General features: G+C 26.4%; 2 protein-coding genes across 2 annotated transcripts; one reads left to right on the top strand and one right to left on the bottom strand.

The window, feature by feature from the left end:
• The first annotated feature begins 7,787 nt into the window (after positions 1-7,787).
• Positions 7,788-22,407, top strand: LOC113549294 (RING finger protein 10). The gene is made up of 15 exons (XM_026950524.1): positions 7,788-8,460; positions 16,318-16,481; positions 16,576-16,730; positions 16,819-16,909; positions 17,038-17,225; positions 17,398-17,605; positions 17,668-17,811; positions 17,882-17,962; positions 18,657-18,745; positions 19,708-19,790; positions 19,854-20,102; positions 20,217-20,382; positions 20,459-20,558; positions 20,760-20,913; positions 22,124-22,407. Exons 1-15 carry the CDS (start codon positions 8,364-8,366, stop codon positions 22,180-22,182), a joined length of 2,028 nt encoding a protein of 675 aa, XP_026806325.1. The 5' UTR covers positions 7,788-8,363; the 3' UTR covers positions 22,183-22,407.
• On the bottom strand, positions 11,408-13,127 carry LOC113549295. The gene is made up of 6 exons (XM_026950525.1): positions 12,886-13,127; positions 12,570-12,762; positions 12,416-12,493; positions 12,057-12,346; positions 11,893-11,983; positions 11,408-11,826 (listed from the first exon to the last, which is right to left on the bottom strand). Exons 1-6 carry the CDS (start codon positions 12,957-12,959, stop codon positions 11,536-11,538), a joined length of 1,017 nt encoding a protein of 338 aa, XP_026806326.1. The 5' UTR covers positions 12,960-13,127; the 3' UTR covers positions 11,408-11,535.
• Positions 22,408-22,609: the final 202 nt, after the last annotated feature.

Raw genomic sequence — 22,609 nt, forward strand, 5'->3', positions numbered from 1 at the left:
AGTAATAATCTTTATTAGTTTGTTTGTATAAAGTAGGTAATAACTAATAATCGTATCCATTAATTATTCATATTATACTTTAGATATTTTCTTTTAAATTCAATTATAAATCAGTTTTCTCCTCGTGAATATTTCTACATGAAATTATATCAAAAACAGAACTTTCAATAATATTAAGTTACGATTTATTTCTAAATTAAATTTAAGTTATGTGTTACTACGGGTAACACCGCTGTCATTTATTTTGATTGTTAAATATATAACTATATGTAGGTGCGTCAATACTCAAATATTATATAGTTACCTACATTTCGGTATTTTAAAAATAGTCAATCATCCTTTATTCATTATTTAATATTTAAGTATCCAATAATAGTACCTTGTACCTATTACTATAGAATGAGAATATGTTTTACAAAAAATTATAATAAAAATCCAAGTTAAACATTTCAATTATTTTATCATTATTTATGTTTTTTATAATGACTTAAAATTGTGTAAAAGAAATATTTAAAAAAAATGCGTTTTCTGAAATGAGTATCATAATGGATTGGTATATTATAAGTTTTATATAAGCAATAAGCAATGTTTTTAATAAAAAACAAGTTGAAACTAACAAATTGAGAAAATACTAATAATATTATAAATGTAATAAAAATATACCATATTTAGAAACTTAGAATTTGATGTTTATCTATCCACCATCTTAACGCAAAATTATTTTGCCCTGTAGAAAATGTTATCTTTGGATTCAAATAATGTAACACAATAACACATATATAGCAGTGATTTTCTCAATTATGAGGTATACTCAAAATCTACTTATTAAACATACTACTGAGCGAGTTGTCGGTTTTTTCAAATGTTTATAACTTAAACCCAAAATTTTATGATAAAACCTCAGAAAGATTTCTTATTTATACAATTTAAAATTATTTATAAAGTGATAACTATAGAAATATAGGAGTGGAATGTCAGAGTAATGTATACACCTAAATAATATATACTAATATGTACGTAGTATGTTATATATTTTATATCATTAATATAATAATACCATAAATGCGGTATACGATTTATACTATATAGCACTACATTAATACTTGGAACATACGAAGAAATCAAATTTATAAAATTGCATTCTCTTAAAATATTTAAAATTCTATGTAAAAAAACCAAAAATGTATACTGATGATATTCTTTAATTTTTATAAATTCAATCTAAATTGAAACTATAATTTAGTTAAAATTAGTCATCTGATATTTATTTTCAGGAAAAATCCCTAATGAACTGTACACTACAGGAGTACAGGACGATGAGCGTAATTTTTGCCCTTGTTATCTATATGTGTACGGATAGTCGGAGAAAACATCATCATGGTTCATCCTGTATAATAAATTATTAACACATAATTTTGTAAAAATTATTAAAGATTAAAATAATACGTTAATGGTAGGTATGAGAAACATTATTCACATTATTAGTGGGTCGACTACCACTCCCCAAAGCAAGGACAACCTATCGTAATTTTCAAAGCACAATTTATTTTTAGTGCCAATCACTAATAAATAATAATATAATATCCAATTCAACTTTAATAATAAGCTAAAACATTGCACGTTTTGTTGCAAAAATTATTGTTTTAATTTATGTGTAATTGTTAAAAATATTCTATTCCTATATATTCATTTTAATTTGTACCTATAAATTGAAAAACTTATAAAAAACCATGGATTGCATTTTCAAATCTTAGATATAAAAAAAAAAAATGATGAATTTTTAACTATAAAATAACATTTACTAACTTTGTGTAAAAAAATGTATAACTATAGATTTTTCGATATTTTTTAATTGAAAAATTAACATATTTATCATTTATCGCTCCGCTCAGAATCTAAAATATTACATTGGTACATTTTAAAATTACTAATAATATCAGTTCACCTTCATTAATATTGCAAAGACTAAGTCTTCTTATTCCTCTTAAAGTGCTTCATGTATCACAGAGTATAAATGCTCTGTACTTAAATCGGCTTTGATTTTTGGACATCGTTCATAAACGTACACTTTCAAAAAAAGGTCGTTGTTAAAAACCACACACTTTTATACTTTAATCCTGCATATTTTCCCCATATCAAACCGTTCAATACCATACACATTGATGTATATTAATAACACCAGTTAATCATATTTAATCAAGATCAAAAAATCATAAAAATAAAACTTTCGGGTTTATACAGCAAAATCAGTTCTATTCCAATATTCAAAAAAAAAATTACAATAATAAAAATTCAAAATCTGGATTATCATTAAAACTTTTTTTTGGTTTGCCTTATTTACTATCACATATAATAATAATACCTAATATTTGCGTTATTTTAACGTTTGTTAAGATTATGGCTACTATTGTCCAGATAAAAAACAATTTTATGATTTTGCTGTTTAATTTTTAACTGTGAATCAAATGTGTGTGGTTTTGAACGGTGTAAAATATGCGCGCAGTAAGTATGCACTTATGACGACCGCCATGATTTTTATATCCTTCAATGTTATTAGCTCACAAAAGTACCTTTTTCACCCATTGGCCTTTTGTCTTCACGCTTATTCTTCACAAAATCACGGCAAATTTTAAACAAAAATTATATATTTTATTAAAATCAATAACTATATGAAATTCTAAGAAAAGAACTTTTATAACAATAGTTTTTTTGTTGATATTATTTGTTTTATTGCAAAATAGGATTATCAACATTATTTACAAATGATACTATATTAATTAGATATTTTACTTTACAGTTTAATTAACGAACATAATGTGGAATTATACACTAAATTTTTCATTTCGATTTTAAGCAATAGGTGGTACTTTAATTTTGGATCAAACACCCACTGTAGCTGCTTTGATGATAATTCTCTCACAAGGTTTTTCTATCTTATCCATTAGAGAGACCGAGACAGTAAATGTCGGTGTAACGTCCTTTTAAACAATGTAAATTGAAACGCTCCGCATACGTACGCGTCCATGTGAAGCGGGCCTGAAGTTAGATTAGATGAGTAGAAGCCATGGCGTCCGGACTGTAAAGGTGGGGCGAGCCATTAAACAAAATAAAATAAAAGTGATTCATTAGAAAAATTAAAACATTTCTGAAGATAAAGGAAAAATTGAAATGAGGTTTAACTTTGAACATCACAGAAAACTGAAATATTTCTGACCAATTATAAATTTTAGCTACAACAGGATTTTGAAAATTTAATTTTTATACACACAATGCCACATGATTTTAAAAATAAAACATTTTCATACCATATTACATGTAAAATAAATACATTATTATAACGTTTTGTGATATAGACTATTTTAGTATTCTGCCGTCATACAAAAAATACAATAACTTTTGAATTAACATAATTTTAGTTTACACTGTTTATACATTATTGGAGATATATAATACTAAATAATATGACTAAGTTATAGTTAATTTTGTTATTAGAGAGATATTATATTTTTGTGTTATGTCAATAAAAGATTTAGTGAAAAATTGTATAAGCTTTAATTCCATACAAAAACACCTTGTTTTTCCTCATTAAGGTAGTAATATTAATAGACAATAGTCAAAAATTTATAAATGTAATTTTTTAGGTAAAGTATAAGATAAATGTTGATTACAAAATTCAAATTGATATTAATAACTAAAAATATTATAATGATATTTAACTGTGCTATACACTAACATAATACATTATTATCGAACCAACATCTTCCCAATTCTTATAATTATTTACAAATTTAAAATAAGAAAGGCATTTAATCAGTGACATACTTAATACTTACATTGAATTCTTAATGTACAAAATAGAATTATTAAACAAAGTAAAATAATATTATTAATAAATAATAATATTCAAAATGTAACTTATTTATTTCTTACGGCTTCTTAAAACTAAATAACCATACATTTTATTAGAGAGATTGCTCGACAATCAGATATTAAATCTAGTAAATAAGATTAGCGATGACTGTCATTATGACATATTATGTCAATATAGATAATTTTTAAGCATTTAGTAATTATTGGTATATGTGGTATGTTTATGTTACATTTACAGTTTAGACAGTTTAGTTCTTAAAACTTAAAATTGTAATAAGTTATACTTTGTGACACTCTATTATAGACTATTTTTTTTAAATATTATTTTATAGTTTGATTAGAATTTACATAGGTATACTTAAATATCTTAAATTGTATACATATACAAAATTTCTAAACGAAATTCACCATAATGGGGACTTTTTTTGGTCAAATGTATACTTCTACACAAATAACCTTTTTATTTGTAAATAAAAAATAGGTACTGTAATCTCCTACACGGAGCTTTTTACCTGAAAAAATTCTGGTAATATACTATGATTCAAAATTTTTACTCGAGTACACAATTTTGGAAGTGAAAAGCTCAAAAAGCTAAAAATGATTATAAGTAAATACAAGTTACAACTGATATTAATTATATTAGACGAAATGTGTATAATATACGTAAGTCTAAATTGTCACCATTGTCTAAAAGTAACAAAGTTCATGATACAATATATGTAATGGATATTAAAACAAACTACTTTTGGAAATTTGTCATTTTTTTTATCAAAATATGATCAAGATACCCATATTATAGTATTTTCTTGAATAGAAAATTTAAAATTTCTTTGTTCTAACGAAAAAATATTATTAGACTGTACATTTAATTATGGTACAAAATATTTTCTGCAGTTATTTACTATTAGTGGTTTTAAGAATCAAAATTATATACCATTAGCAGAGCCATACCGTTTAGATTTGGTGCCCAAGTCAAAATTAAAAATATTCATCCACTATTTTATTTATCATTATGCATTTCAATTCTTTTGGCGCTCCTTTAAACCATGCGCCCGGGGCGCATGCCCCTCCCCCCACGGCAAGGCTCTGACCATTAGTTTTTGCTTTGATTCCTAACAAAGTAGCTATATTTTTTTTATTCTTGTATTATTTTGTAGTTGTTAACTCAGTAAGTTAACTCTATCGTCTCTATCTTTTGTAGGAGATTTCCTAAATTTGTTGAAGTTTACCATTTTCCTCTTTTTTTTATAAATATTAGCCATTAGGTATTATAAATAAATAATAATTATTAAATACCAATAATATAATAAATGCAATACTTTAAATATATAAAAATTATATCAACCTACTATAGATATAATATTAAAATTATTGAATTTAAATTTAACACACCTATAATAATGATCCACTAATTACCTAATGTACAGCAGAGCGATACCCACTTATCTAATACCTTTTTAATTTTATATTCTGAATAATAATAATTTTCTGTGAACTAAATAGTAAATTAGTTATGTAACTACTGTACCTGTACCAAACTCAATAAAAAAATCCTAAGCCACTGGTATTTTATTTCCACTTTTTGCTAATTCGTTCACTTTTTTTAGGTAGTGCATTAACAACAATAATATATTTAAGAAGTACCTCTGTGGGGACTGTGCCACTCTGCTAAATAGATTAATACTTATAAATTTTAACTTATATCTTATCGAACTACTAATTCAAAATTCGATTTTTATGCATAAAATACTTAAAAACATATTCTACTTTGAGTAGGTATTAAATAAAAATGTATATTCTTGTTCAAAACTTATAAAAACTTAAAAAATAATAATAATAAAAATAGTAAAAGCCCATAACTTTTAAAAAAAATGATATTTTTTAATTACCTAATAAAACTTAATAATTTCTAAAAAACATTAGTACTTTTCAAGTGTATACAGTGTCTATTATTAAAAAAAAAAAAAATCACATCCTGCAGTAGAAATATTATATTAATATATCATCATTATTCGACGTGAACAGCGTTATATAGTTAAGACGGAAAAACACCACTTAAATAGAAATTGAATTCCTATATACTTGCGTTATTTCTAGTACTATTTCTTTTTTTGCCCTACCTCGTTGCCCCCAACTGATACCAACCCATCCGGCTCAGTTATACAATTAACGTCGAACACACAAACACACACACCCGAATGTGAACATAAAATAAGTATAATAACCTAAACTAACAATATACGTAAATACATAAGTCGGGGGTAGTCGCATGCTGGTACAAGGAACGGATGGATTCTCGTATCATCGTATACCCGAGTACCTATATAGTATATAAACATAATATAGGTTATGTAATATATATTATTATGTACTATGTAGTTTATACTATATATGTTTATTCATTTATTGCATGCATATATTTAAGTCGACAACCGCCCTACTTTTCCATGAGAACTGTTATTCATTTATCATTTGAATTGTCATATGCATGTATAGGTAATACAATGGTTTTATATAGGCGAACCACACACACAAGAACGTGCATGCAATAATAACGCATACATGCACACGCGATATGCCAATTCACTATATCTATACGAGTCCTTAAAAAAGTATAATTATTTATACTTAATACTAATATTATATTAAAAAAAATATGTGTACCTATAAAATTACATTCGCATTTCTACACTAGTAAAAAAATATTATCTACTAAGATGACTGATTAACAAATAAAAAGTATTTTTCTATCATAAAGTTGGGTACTTTATGAACTAATGAAAACTGAAAATGTAAGAATCTGGAATAAATTTTATAAATTGAATTAGTGCCATTGTCCCATCTATTTTGTTCCACCACACGACACGTGAATTCTTGTTTCATTTATATTGTTAATGTTTTTTTATTAATAATTTTACTAAAGCTTATGGTAGATACATAAAAAAAATTAATACATATTAAAAATGTTTGGTTTTATCATAGATTTAAACTTTAATTAAAAACTTGTTTTACTGATAAGTGGTAACAACGGATATATACTATCATCTAATTATTTATTATGATTACTTATTAGTTATGAATAGTTGATTTGGTCTTAATTATTATAAAATTATAATTTATTTATTCTACTGTCGGCCCAACGATCTTCGTCCTTACTAGCGATAACGATTTATAATATTTAGTGCAAATTGAGTTTTTATTAAGGAACTAGTCACTAGTCACCCCTCAAAAAAAAATGTACTTTTGCTTTTACTCACCTATATATCCTCCATTGGTTTAATTTGTTCTTTTTATTTTGGGTAAGTAGACAATCTTTTTAGACTAACTCATAAAATATTCTATAGTTGTAACAAAAATTAATTGGAGATTAACAAAAACACTAAAAATGAAAAGAAAACACTACTACAACATACAATTAAACTCTTTATGTTTTAATACACTGTTTTTCGGTTACTAGAAGAGTATTATAGAAGATATATTATAGAGAGTTCTTCTATCGTTTAAATAGGCGAGAGTTATTCTTGTATATGAATAGATACACAGATAAGTTAACAACTAATAAGTATGTTATACAATTAAATATGTTGTGACCATAATACGGCGGTATGCCGGTACATATGTATTTAATATGTACTTACAATACAATTTACAATTCGTTGTAACCATACGTGCAGCCGTTACTCGTTAATTTTATTATTAGAGTACCTACCTACCTACTACTTACTAATTATTATTGAATATTTAGTGAAACTGAAATTACCTCCATAACTTTCAGATTTTCATGGATGAAAAACGATTGACAGACCGCGTATTCCCATATCACAGAGAACATTTTTCAACCTCGGTAGATTGATATCGATAGAATTAAATATTGCGGTATAATGTATTGTTATGATAATGATAATAATATAAAGGGCAATATTGGCGATACGCAATCACGTTTTGGGCCTAATCGTCACGGCCGTACGTTGTGTGACGAGTGACGAGTAACGAGTAACGATTCGTACGTTGCGACTTTAAAAGACGTGCATGCGCCAGCAGCTACAAGGCATTTCTGCCAGTGCGAGATATCAAGTGACTAGTGACCACAGTTTCAGTGACCGACAGACGTCGTTCCCTCATAGCGTTCGCACGGTACGAAAAAGTAGCGGTTTCGTATCGCTTTGAACGTGACATCCGCGTTAAACAATACTCAGCGCTTCCGAACTCGTCGAGTGATCACTAGAATTCCCAATATTTTCTTATTGTCGCCGATTCAGTGCGCAAACAGAGAGGGTCAGCTCTCAAATCGCCGCCCCTTGACTCCCTGTGCGCTTCGTTCGTCGAATCAGATCCCCGACCCAATCTCGTGGGCAACAACAATAATACGATTGTTTCCGAAATTCGTTCGTGTGACAATGGCATTTCAATGAATACAATGTCGCCGTCCGGTTCGCGTCCATTTTATTCTCCTCCTGGAGAGCACACCTCCAATCCCCGTTCAACCACTACCAATGTCAGACAACCGTCAGATGGAGAGAAAACTGAACGTGCCCGCGCCGAAGTCTCAGCTGCAGGCCAACAGTAAGGCGGACACCAAGAAATCGACAGGTAGGTTAGTGGCACTTACGCTTTGGTTTTTTAGAGGTCAAGGCTCATCGAGCTAGTAGTGATACGATTTAACCCGATGTGCAGTGAGCTTCGTGCTATCAAAGTACCAATACTTAATAGAACACTATAACGAAGCAATAATAATATTGTGTCGTTCTATGCCCACTCAAAACTATAGTGTCCACCTTTACCGGCACCATGTCGAGTTTTATAAAGTTTAAAACTTTCGTATAAACTCATCATTCATCAAAAACGGTTATTACGATAGGCATGTGAGATTTACCAATAATTAATGATTGGCAATAGGCAATAGCGTTGTTGAAATGTCGAAATACATTATTTTGTTGCAAGAAATGCAATTCATCTAGTCATACAACTTCTAAATATAATTTTCTGATAAGAGTATTGATAAGATTACAACAATTGTGTAATATTAATTATTCAATATTTCAATGACAACATAAAAATCAAGCAAGCCTGGCTCAAAAGGTAGGCAACATAGGCCCATGCCTAGGGTGGATTTTAACATTTTTGTATTATAGATTTGATGTAGTATTTACATGTAACGGGCTGCAAAACTCAAGTTTGCCTAGATGTGTTTAAACACTTAAGTCAGGCTTGTAATTAAGTAAACATACTTAATACCTATTCTATAGTTTTAAATATTAATATTTTAACCACTATACAGTGTACATGCATGTTAAACACTAAATAGGGTATTAGGGTGAAAATAAAAGGATGATTACTCATTATATTTGTTCTCATTAATAACTAGTGCTTGAATTAGGACAAATAAGTAGAGGAGCTCAATCTAATGATTTAAAAATTGCGTTCCAAGTGTACAATTACTTAACACAGACACGTGTGGGGCTTTGCCCCCACATCCCCCTAATTACTTAAATACCACTTTTCCACCACACAAATATTTTAATTCTACCTTCATACTAGTCGACAGAATAGATATTATGTACAATAATTATAGGCAAAGATTTTTCCACAAAAAATATATATAGGGCCATAGAAGTGATAATAATAATAATAAATTAATAAACTATTATCAAAAATAATTTTGATACTAAAAATTGTAAAGTTTGTTATATTATAAATTGAAATCCATATTTCAATAAAAATTATTTTGGACAAGTTTGTGCTGTTCCTCTGTTCCTGTGAAAAAATAAAGTTGAAGTACGCTAATTAATACAGATTAAAGGTTCTCAACGCCACGATGGCCTATTAATGTCATAAAGATTTTTAATGATTCTTTTATAATGTTTGTTTTAAAAAAAATGATTATAAACTATTATGATTATCACATTAAAATTATGTTCTTGATAAATTCATTTTACAAAAATTTAAAATCCAATATGATACTGATATGATTTCAAATTTAAGACAAATTTTACAGAAAATTGTTTTCATTATAATTTACAAGGTGGTTCTTTTATCATTAAACACTCATTATTTCATCAAGTACCTACTGACATTTTTTCAAAATGTTTAGTGCTTTTATCAAACTGTAATTTTTGAAATTTTTATTTTTTCACCCATTTATTTTTAGTGAACCACTATTAATTTTAAATTTTCAAATTGTTTTGTAGTATTAATGAATTGTCTATAGTTAAATTGGCATATTTTCTATTAGTTTTGAAATTTTTAAAATTTTAGAATTATAAATCATGGCGCCATTTTAATTTGAGATGACAGAGACTATTCTTAACTTATAACTAAGTTAGTTAATTTATATAAAAACAATAAGTTTATGCATTCTACAAAAAATATCAGTGATGTAAAATAATTGTAAGTTTATAAGATTTGTTTTATTTTTATATTATTTTGTTTTGTAGTACATTATAATATGCCATGTCTTTCTCTTTCAACCTAAATTATGAATAATTTTAAACTTTTTAAAGCAAACTTAAAAAAAAATCTTGACTGAAATAATAGATAATTTATGTTCCCATTAAAAGAATATCATATCTGTATATTAAGTTGTCTTTATTTTTCAAAATATGTACAACATTTAACATAGTAAATTTATGTTTAGCAGAATTAATTATGTGTTGTTACCTTTAATAATTAATATTAAGAGGACGTCTCACCCGCATGTATTGTCTCCGTCTTACACACGTAAGACATAGTAAATTTGCATTCACCAGTTTCAATAGTGTGTAAAAATATTAGTGAATTGACTTATTATCAAACTTTTATGTAATAACATTATCCGTGTTTTCTCGTTGTCTTTTTACGATATTTTAATTTTTAAGTGTATGAACATTTTCAAATATTTAATAATTTCATACACATAACTCACCTATAAATTAAAATATTGTAAAAAGCCAACGAGAGAACATAGATAATGTTTTTAACTAAAAGTTTGATAACAGGTCAATTCACTCTAATATTAAAACTAAAAGCACACTATTGAAACTGGTGAACCAAAATATACTATATGGTACGTGTGTAAGACGGAGTCAACACATGCGAGCGAGACTTCCTCTTAAAGCAAATTATCCTAGTTTCTAACTTTTAGGTAAGTACATTATCTATACATATCACATATATTAGTTTTTTTTTAAATCTGTAGTAGGTACCTATGTAAAATATTACTTTTTAAGTGCTAATAACTTAAATTTAAAATACCAGTAATGTTCTTATTTTTTATGAAGAAAATAAGATAATTTATTCTAGTATTAAAAATCTAACACAAAATTGTTTCTGCTAAATGCTCAATTTTTCTTGTTGTGTTAGTAAGATAATATAATAAATAAGTGATATCATCTTAAAATTTGTTTAGTTTTGGAGTAAAATTATTTTAGGTAAAAACTTAAAATAAAAATGTTTCATTTAATTATAATTTATTAATATATAAATAAAATGTTATAAAATTAAATAAATGTTTGCATATACATCTACAAACTATAATACAATTTACATTATTAGTCTTACATATTATATTAAAAATATTATTCTACATTAATAAAATACTATATGATATAATTTTAATAGTATAATGGTATGTATAAATTTATTACAAGATTAAACAAAAACTACTTTTGGGCCATTTTTAAACTTGATTCAATTTGCTATTTCAAGCTGTGCTTTCATTAGTATTTTTTGAATTTTGTGTTTTGTTGTTAAATAAACTTTTTTATTTTTACGTAAATCTTTCATTTGAGCTTCTATAAAAGCAGCAAATGACGCTGTCTCATTGTTAAAAGAACTTAAATTTTTTTGTTGTTTTTGGAAGTTTTTTTTCCTCAAAGACTTGAAGTATAATGAATAAATATCTTTAGTGCGTCTTTGTTTTTTTAATTTTAAAGCCATAATTTTATTAAAATTGGAATCCGCTATTGATTGGTCAATATTCTGAAATTATATTAATGTCAAATGTAAGTATTTTATTTATAAATTCTTAAGATATTATAATCTTACCATGCTCAATGATACTTCAGATGGTTTTTCATCCGGAGGTGTTAAAACTATGGGTTCGGCACCTTCCTTGAAACTGCTTGTAAACATATAACTAAGCAATACATTTTATTCAGTATTATTTATAAGAACCAATTAAATATGTTAATATAAAATAAAAAGCATACCATTGATTTTCTCGGTTACAAATATCATTTTTTGTTTCATAGTTAAAATCTTCATATTCATTTTTTAATGCCTCATCACAATTAGAATTATCTCTGTTGTCATAATCACTCTCAGAGTTTGAAAAATTAACATGTTTATCTTTTTTTATGTATTTTTCATCATCTATTTTTACATCCTCAATTTTATAATATGATTCTTCATTACCACAATTGTTACCCTTATTTTGATGATCATTATTTAAATCATTATAGTCAAGTTGGACAATTTCAACATTTGTATCGCTAATTTCCTATATATTTTAAAAATTTTCATAAATAAAAAAAAAGTTAAAAATTATTAATCTATTAATTATAAATACCACTGGCTTGACTTTTAAATATTTGTTCGTTTGCCCGTCATCATTACTTGTATTTAGCGACTTCCTTTTGTGGTATTTCTAAAATAATATACATTATGTATATATATATTAGAATTTATTTTATTTTAAACCAATCAATTTTCAAACCACGTACCATATCATCTGTACGATATTCAATTGTCGGGATTGATTTTGTCTTTAAAACACCTTTGCCATGGCCAATTATATATTCAGATTTTTCAAAATGATTACCACACAATCTACTACTTTTACAAGGTTTCCAATCTTTTTCTCTACCGGTGGCAGCTATCCACAAAGGTAGTGTTTCTGGATCCGATAAAGGAAACCTAAACGAAAAAGATAAGAATGAAAACGAATTGATATAATGCTCCAAATCTAGCTGCAATGCATTCCATCAACTTCCGTCCTCCACAACGGAGGTAGTCCGGAGTTGGTTTATAGTAGATTACCTGTGTAATCTAACTTTGACATTGTCCTTCGCGTACAGGCTTCTGCAACAAGTCACACTGCACTTATTCACCATATCGAATGATTTACTTTTGATTTAAACAGTTCAAATATTAAAAGAGCGAACGTGGGCGGTAGATTAGGTTTGAACAATTTTTAAGAAGATAAGATATTTCTTTTGTTTTCCAGTTTTACACGACGGCCAACTGGCCATTAACTTACTGTGCGGCCATTCAGTTATCGGTTTATAAATTCTTATCATTAGACAACGCCACAATTTCATGGAAAAGAAACGAAACTATAATTGCATTTATTTATATAGGTCATGACAAAATAAATTTATAATGTACCTACTACCTATAAATATAAATAAATATTTATTATATTATTGATTTGTTGCATTTGACCAGACAAATTAGATAATTTGTTATTTGAACAGTCTCCGTCTATCGGGTAAAAGACTTTCGTATTTGCATATTTATTTGTGTAATCGTAAACAATGTCAACTTTCAACATGGAATCGAATTGGCTTCACGTTATGAAAAAACCAAATTTGTTATTTTATTTTGTATATTTTTTATGCGTTTGTCTTGTTTTTTGTTACAATTTAAAGATTTTGTGTTTAATTTTTGATGCATATTTGCCAGTTATCTGTTGTATTATAACATTTACCATTGTTAATCTAAACAATATGTTATCGTATCAGTCGAATACCTCCGCTGTGGTGGTAGTGGTGGTACTGCCACTGCCGCTCATATGCTACAGCTGCAAATACACCGCACACTGCGCTAACCACACAACCAAACCAACACATTTGGTATTTTGGTGGGAAAATTTAAATTAATCTGGCATTTATTCGATTCGAATTATCTTATAAGTTATGTGGGTATGTTTTTGTATAACTAAATATTGTATACTAAATTAGAACGAATTGGTTGAGATGGCGAGATGATTCGGTCACATTACTACATTAGGTATGCCAACACTTGGGCGCAGAAAATTCAGTGTGGGAGGCGGGACTTTTAAGCGCAATGAAAATTGGGTGCAAGCTCCACGGAGACATGTCCAAGATAGTGGGTTAGCTATTAACATTGATTATATAATCAATGCTATTAAATATCGTGAAGAATCTAATTTCGCATTAAACATTAAAAAGTTAAATGCATTATTATTTGTTCCTCCACGTATGGTACTTAATGCATTCGAAGCTATTTTGGAAACTGAGTTTTATATAGGAAATGAAACCTTATTGTCAGGTTTTTTGGATTATTTTGATAGTCCGTGGATCGGGAAATTATGTCCTAATAAAAAACGCAGAAGTTCCAGATTTCCAATACAGCTATGGAATAGTTACAATCTTGTTCAATATGATATTCCTAGAACAAATAATTCAGTAAAAGGATGACATAATTCATTTAATTCAACATTAAATGCACTCCATCCTTCGATATGGAAGTTTACCGAAGCGCTAAAAAAAGAAGAAAAACTTAATCGTTTAAAAATGCATCAATTTTTGGCTGGAGCGGAACCAAGAAAAAAAAAACTTAAAAAATATAAGACATAGTTTCTAGAAACAAAGCAATCTAATGATTTTGAAAACCGCCATCTAAACGATTTTTTGAAAGGCGTTGCTCAAAATCTATCTTAAATCTTAATAAACTAATTATATTAATAATGTCTAAATGTTCAAGTATAATTTTATGATTTTTTATTTTTGTAAGACAAAACTGCTTACAGTTTTTAATTAATGTAACAGCTTTAATATAACTAATCAAATACTTGTGTTCATTTAAAAAAAAAATATTGATTATAAATTAAATTATTAAAAATTGTGTAGATTTAATATTCTTAAGTAGATATTGCATAATAGTATTGTTATAATTCGAATTAATAAATAGATGTTTTTGCAACCAATTGTCATTGCTCTTAATTGTCCCGCACCCAATTTGTCGAGCCCAAATGTCGTACAACCGTCACATTATACGCAGATATAATTCAGAGATGGTGTGAGTGGCTATGGAAATAAATGTAAAAATAAAGAGGAAGATCGAAGAACGTAGACAAGACAGAATAGAGGGTAACCAAAAACAGTTGGTGTTTGTAAGGTGTGGTGGGGGACAGCCCTTTGGAGGTATCAGGCGTGCCGTAATAATTTTCCTCCAATTAGGAATGAAACTATAGAAATATAATAACTATATCTTTAAATCGTAATATTATATTAATAAAATAAATTACCAATGTATTTTTAACAATTATATTTTGTTATAATTACAGACAATTTCAGCAACAAATAATTAATGGTATTAATAGTTAAAAGAAAAAAAATTATTAGACAAATGAATAATCATTTTCCTTTTTGTAATTTCCTAGGGATGTCTTTGTTTAATGGCAGATTCTGGTCCAGAATAAATTCGACAAACGATAAAACGTATTTAGTAATCTATATCCTTATAGAAATACAGCATAGTACACACTACACAATACTACAAGTCTGCCACTCTAGTGCTGGCTAAAATATCGGTTGAATATTTTTATATTTGGAGAAAATTAACATAACTTTGGTCAGAAAAAGTGTTTGAGTAGAATGGAAACTAACTTTTGGGAAAATTATCCCAATCGTCAGTTGTAGAACAAGCATGTTTGAACTCATAATTCTTATAGTTACGTTCAAATGAGCAAAGAAAAATAAGATGCATGTTTTTGTTCATCTTGAGATTCAGTGTATTCAGAAATTATAACAAAATATTCCATTTTTTTGAATTTTGATGTCAATTATGTAATATTCTGTTCTATGGGACGATTAGGTATTAACTTAATATAATTTACGAACAATTTACCGTACACTTTTGTAAGAATTTTTTTTGTATGTAGGTAGTAAACAAGCTTTATACGTGTACAAAACAGTGTCCGCTAAACGGGATTTTATTTCGATCGACTCACCTCGATTCAGGATACTAAAGTATTATTACTTGGAAAATGGAAAGTAGCGATATATGATAACCATATTCCATTGAACATAATATTCAAATATCGACTACAATTTCAAACTTAAATTTAACTTATTGAACTTACTGAATTTTTCGCTTGTTTTTATGATTGTAGGTAGATTTACTTGATACATAATCGTAGAACTTACTTTAAAATTTACAAAATTCTAAGTACAGAGTACCTCTCAATATTCAAGATTAAACTACTTGAACCTTTAGAATTTTGGAACATAAATAATTTTTTTTTTTAATTTCATTATCTTGAAATTTACAATATTTACATCTCATTAAATGTGAAAGTAAACTTTTTTTAGACTGTCTATTAGTGATTACATATGAATATTCAATATTTTTTAAAAATTTACTAAAACTTGAATAAAGTAATTTAATATTATTAATTAATCAAAAAAATATAGTTTTTTCTATTTTATTTATTTTATTTTATAGATTCATCAAATTCAAAGTACTCAAATCGTCAAAATGGAAAAGCTGTTAATATTCAACCTCAGAGATTTGAAGCTAACCGAAATATCAGCTTTAAAAAGAATTCAAATAACAGTAAACAGCCGCAACCTCGAGCTAGTCTCTTTTGTAGAAAGAAGAGTTCCGAGGTTTGTAAACATTAATATATTTTACTTGAGCCATGTTACATTTCGGTATTTTATAAGTATTAAATCTGTTTTGCTAATTAATTATAATTATTAGGTAACTGAATCATTAAATGATGTTGATGATGATGATATATTGCCTACATTAAGGCACATGAATCATAATAATAAATGGAATATGCGCAGTGGCTACGGATCTAGAAAAAAAGAATTTCCACAAAAATTCAATGTCAAACACTTTTTGATAGCAAAGTATTTTTTTGTTTTTTTAGCTAAAATACTATTAGCACATTGAATGAATATTACAATATGACGTTGATAAATAATTTTGTTAAAACAGTTGTCAATTCGTAGTCAAGTTTGGAAAAGATTATTCTCAGTGGATGTTTGATCAGGATGAAATTGTTGATTGGGATTGCATTGAACAGATAGTAAGCTTAAATTGTTTAGTTAGAATTTATATCAGTTCAAGTAAAATAAATGCCAAAAACATGTTTGTAATAAAAATTAACAGTTTATAATCTGTTTTTTAATCTAAAATATACATTTATTGTTTCAGAAAATGTTTTCTACTCAATTTATTAAATGTCCTATATGTATGGATATACCAATAACACCAAAAATGACTCGTTGTGGTCATATATATTGTTGGCCTTGCATTTTACATTATTTAGATATAAACGAAGAACTTGATACTGCTGGCTGTCCCATATGTCATTCTAGAATATTAAAAAAAGAATTAAAAAGGTAACAATGACATTTAAAAAAAACCTATTATTAATTATATAAAATAGATTACACTATATTCTAATATTTTATTTTAAATATTAGTTGTTTGAAAAATATAATATGTACCTACATTGTAAGAAAAATTAAATGTTTAAATATTTATGCAATATAGTAATTTTGGTATTTTTAGCGTTGAAATAATTATTAAAGAAGAATGTTGTGTTGGTCAATCAATAACTTTACAATTAATGAAGCGTGCTAGAAATTCTTTGCAAGCATATCCGATATCTGAACTCCGTAAAAATACTATTAAACCATCTGATGATATTCCTTTATCAGCGTGTGAATCTAATTACTCTACAGCATATTCCAGACTTCTAATTGGTTATAAAAGCCAAGTGAGAAATCAAACATTTAAGATATTTGTAAACACAAATTTACCATACATTTAACATTTCAGATTTTAAATATTTTAAACCAAGAAAGGGAAGCTCTTGTTCTACTTTTAGACTACTGGGAAACTGAAGACGCAGAAAAAAAATATATATTTGAAGCTCTTGAATTATTATCAAAAAGAGAAGACATTTTAATGAACCAGGAACCAGTAAGTTGCTTGTAAAATAAAATCATGCCTTATGTAAGATATATTTTAATTTTCTTTTTCTCTTAATAAGAATTTGGAAACAAAGGGAATAAACTGTGAACCTATGAATCCTGTACTAAATGCAAATCTTGGATCACCACCGGCATCACTAGTAATTCAATTAAAATTAATATAAATTATGCAGGATGATCTTTTAACAGTAAACATAATCACAAAAAGTATTAAAAGCTATTGAAAATTTATTATTTTTAACATAATTTTAAGCTATTATTTATTAAAAAATAAATTAATGTATTATATTGTCATAGTTTTTAAGTTTTTATTTTTTGGATGAATTTATACATTTTTTATTTCACATTCTGAAGCAGAATAATTTTTTTTATTATTTTAGTTTTTAAAAGTACATTTTCAAATAAATAAACAGGCACGGATCCAGAATATATTTATGGGGGGGGGGGTTATTGTATGTGCGTATCATATTTCATCAACTGCCAAAAACAGACATCCTAGAATTTACCTGTTTCGCAGAGCCTATGGGAGGCTTGGCCCCTTGCCCCCCTAGATTAGCACTTGTAAATAAGTTAGATCAAGTAACAAATATATACACTTTTTGTTAATTACTCTGCTCATTTATAGTTTGAATACTAATTAGTTATTAGTCATTTTTAGCTTTTTTTTTTATTACTTTAGAATATAAAATTAAAAATGTACTATTCTAAAAAGTACAATACCAAAAATATTTGTATAAATTATAAAAAAAAATATAACTTTTTGAGATAATAAGTGTTTACTATTAATATAATTTATTAGTTTATTATGAAATAATACACATTTTTATTTTACAGCAATCACCGTTAAAGAACATTTTAGAGATTCCTGGGTGTTCCAATCATGTTGGTAATGTCTTAGATGACAATCCAAATGCACCTATAAAGTAAGATAATATAATACATGTTAAAAATTCCTTGATCAAAATCAATTAAGATAATACAATTTAAAAAAAAAAAACATTAATAGTGTAAAAATACACGTTTAAGTTAATTAAACAAATCACATAAGAATTTACCTAACTTCTTTGTAATTTATGTCATATCATAATAATGATTTAAGAATACTTAATAGATAGCTTAACTATTTTTTAATAGTAATGTAAACACATACTATATATTAGCACATATTATCTAGAAATAGTCTGATAGTCTATAAATCATGTATTAAGAAGACGTCTCGCCCGCATGTGTTGTCTTCGTCTTACACATGTATGACATAGTACATTTTTGTTCACCAGTTTCGATAGTCTGCTTTTAGTTTTAATATTAGAGTGAATTGACCTATTATCAAACTTTTAGGTAAAAACATTATCTGTGTTCTCCATTGATATTTTACGATATTTTAATTTTTAAGTGAATTATGAACATTTTCAAATATTTAATAATTTCATACTCATAACTCACCTAAAAGTTTGATAATAGGTCAATTCACTCTAATAAAAACTAAAACTAAAAGCACACTATTGAACTGGTGAATGAAAATGTACTATGTCGTACGTGTAAGACGAAGACAACACATGCGGGTGAGACGTCCTTTTAATACATATGATGTATTAATTATTATAAATAAAAAATCTAAATTATGTCTGAGTATCTTGTGTCCTCTACATATTTGCCAAGATAATAATCAAAGCATGGTATTGCAATATAAAATTATTGAATTTTTTGTATTTTAGATGTTAATATTTAGGATTATACATAACTGCATATTAAACGTAATGATAGTAATTGACATATCTATTCTTATTAGTCCACAATTACTTATTTTTTTCTAATATAGAATTATAGTTTATTAGATGAACAAAAATTAGGTACATAAATATTAAAAAAATATTTTAACTTTTAGAGAAATGAAGACAAATTTTAACACTGACATTAAAGAGGTTTCACAGAAAAAACCTGCCAAAAAAGATTTTTTTTTCTATCAAGGTAAATATTTAACAATTTTAATGTGTTGGTAAATATTTTTAATATACTTATTAATTTTAACAGCTTTGGATGGTCAGCATATATATTTATCAGCAGTTAATGTAGAAATGTTAGAATGTATGTTTGGAAGTCTAGAAAATAGCCCACAACAGATAGATGCTATTGTAATTGAAAAACAATCCTTATCGATGACTGAAGCATCAAGAAAACGCTATAGATTTTTATTACATTTACCCATAACTACTGTTTTTGAATGGGTTGAATTAGATTTGACCAATATTGTCAATCAGGAAACCTTATTTATATTTAAAAGTAATTATAATTATAACTAACATTTGTTTTGACATTGTTAAAAATATTTAATAGAATCCGCTAGAATGAATTTCTTGTAAATAAATATTGTAACTTAAATTTCTTTTAATTTAGCCAACTTGGATGAAAAAAAAGCTATTAGAGATAGACGTGCTCGTGATGAGCAACGACTTGCTAAACGCATTGAAGAAAGAAATTCTAAAAAGGAATTGCCACTTCCTGAATGGCATAATAGGAGTTTATTTCCAGAATGTGGCTATGATCCATTTGCTGACAAAAGGTATTTAATATTTATTCATCCGTGATATATAATTTTTATAATGAAATGTTTATACAATTTGTGAATCTTTAAATAGCATGATTCCTTTGAATGAATCAATTGGAATGACTTCAACTTCAGATCATGCTATAGTAAATACTTCTAATGGTTCACCAAGTAATTTATCATTTGCAAAGGTACAGCGAATATTCTCAATTTTTTTCTAGAATAATACAAATATAAAAAATATTAATGATATTTTTTTTTGGATGGGGCTTACTAATTTATTTTTAAAATTCTTATTTGGAACAAAATATAACGTTATATACTTACAATTATTTTATTTTGTTGTTTAGTACATTTATAAAATTTTATAATAATTAAGCTTTGTATTGTAGGCATTGCAGAATGAAAGTATCACAAGTAACTCCTCTTCATCAAATCATGTTTTACCTAATATATCATCTCAATGGCCTACATTGGGTTCTAGACCAAATTCTATGTCGATGAATAATATTCTGGAAGATGCTGTAGCCAACATGAACTTACATGGTATGTTTTTATATAAAAACATTTATTATCTTAGGAAATTTGTGATCTATCTTAAATACTACAAATGTATTTTTTTACTTTAAAATGATTATAAAACATCTATCTAATCCTTGGGTGTATTCATGGGTTCAAATAATCAATCCTAAATTAAATTTTTATTATAAAGGATGTTCTATAAGGATTTCCATTGCAATATCTCCTGAAATAATGAAGATATCATAGTTATGTTTTACTTTAAACACTCACAGGGACAAGAAATAAAAGTATTTCATTTTTTAATTAAATTTAATGTTTTGGTAAAAAAGTTAGAAAAATAATTTTCTATTTAATTACTTTCAAAAAAATTGAAGATAGCCAAGTTATATGTCAAGTTTATTTTTCTGTAAATTTTAAAGTTTATTTTTTTTCATCAACATCATAATTTTTATATTTTTTTTAGTTTTCTAGTTTTCAGTATTATGTATCATGTGGCCAGCCACTCATGGTCGTTTAATAATACAAAAATGTTCTCAATAATAAGAAAAAGTATATTAATAATCTCGTTTCTAATGAAAATAATTAAATAAAAAATTATTTTTTCAAACTTTTTTACCAAAACATTAAATTTAATTAAAAAATGAAATACTTTTATTTATTGTCCCTGCGAGTCTTTAAAGTAAAACATAACTATATCTTCATTATTTCAGGAGATATTACAATGAGTAAATCATCACGAGACACTGTATGATAAAAATATAAGTATAATATTATTTTCTTTAAATAAAAATTTAAAAACACATAATATAGTTTTAACATTGTATTTATTTAGTTTAAAATTATCTTTGGTCAATTTGTGAATTAACTGTAAAACAGGCTTATTTGCGACTGTTTCACCACCCTACTTCATGGACAATCTAGTTAACTATACTTTACAACATTAAAATTTATTTACAAATGTTAAACTAAAAATTTTTTACTTTAATTATTTTATATATCTGAAAGGGTTATATACTTACTAAAATGCCTTTGTTTCTTCTTTGGCTATGGAGCTAATTTTAAGTGGTTTTATTATACTAAAATTTAGATATTTTTAAAAGACTTTTAAATAGTACAATATGCTATAGAAGATAAATTTGATATAGCAAGTGTATGAGTATGACTTTCAATTTACATTGACAAACCAATATTATTCAATTATTTAATTATTAAAAACATTATTTTATGTTTTTAGATAACAGTAAATCAAAAAATAAAAAGAAGAAACGCAGCAAATATGAACCAATATTTTGAAGTTATGTAATATATTAATTTTATTTATTTAAAGTTTCTGTAATTTCATGAACTGTAACAATTGTACTAATTAAAATTAATTTTAGAAAAAAATCTTAGTTTTCTTTTAGTTATTTCATAACTAAGGTATAAATGTTGTTTTATTTGTAATTCTAGTAATTGGCTTGTTATACTATAATATAATCAATATTTAATCTACTTTATCAGCAAATCAATATTTTATTTTAATTAGTTGTTAACCGAATTTATTTTAAAATAAATATATTGTTCATTAATTCAATTTAAAATTATTAGTTATCGTTCCTGGTTCTACTATAGATTCCCTATTATTATCATTGTTTTTTGAAAATAAGTCAAACAATTTTTTGTCAAGTCGTATACAAGAAACTTTCAAAGTATTTGATAAAAAACTTCTTATAATTTAGAG

The sequence above is a fragment of the Rhopalosiphum maidis genome, chromosome 1 (genome assembly GCF_003676215.2).
Source record: "Rhopalosiphum maidis isolate BTI-1 chromosome 1, ASM367621v3, whole genome shotgun sequence".
NCBI classification, from domain to species: domain Eukaryota; kingdom Metazoa; phylum Arthropoda; class Insecta; order Hemiptera; family Aphididae; genus Rhopalosiphum; species Rhopalosiphum maidis.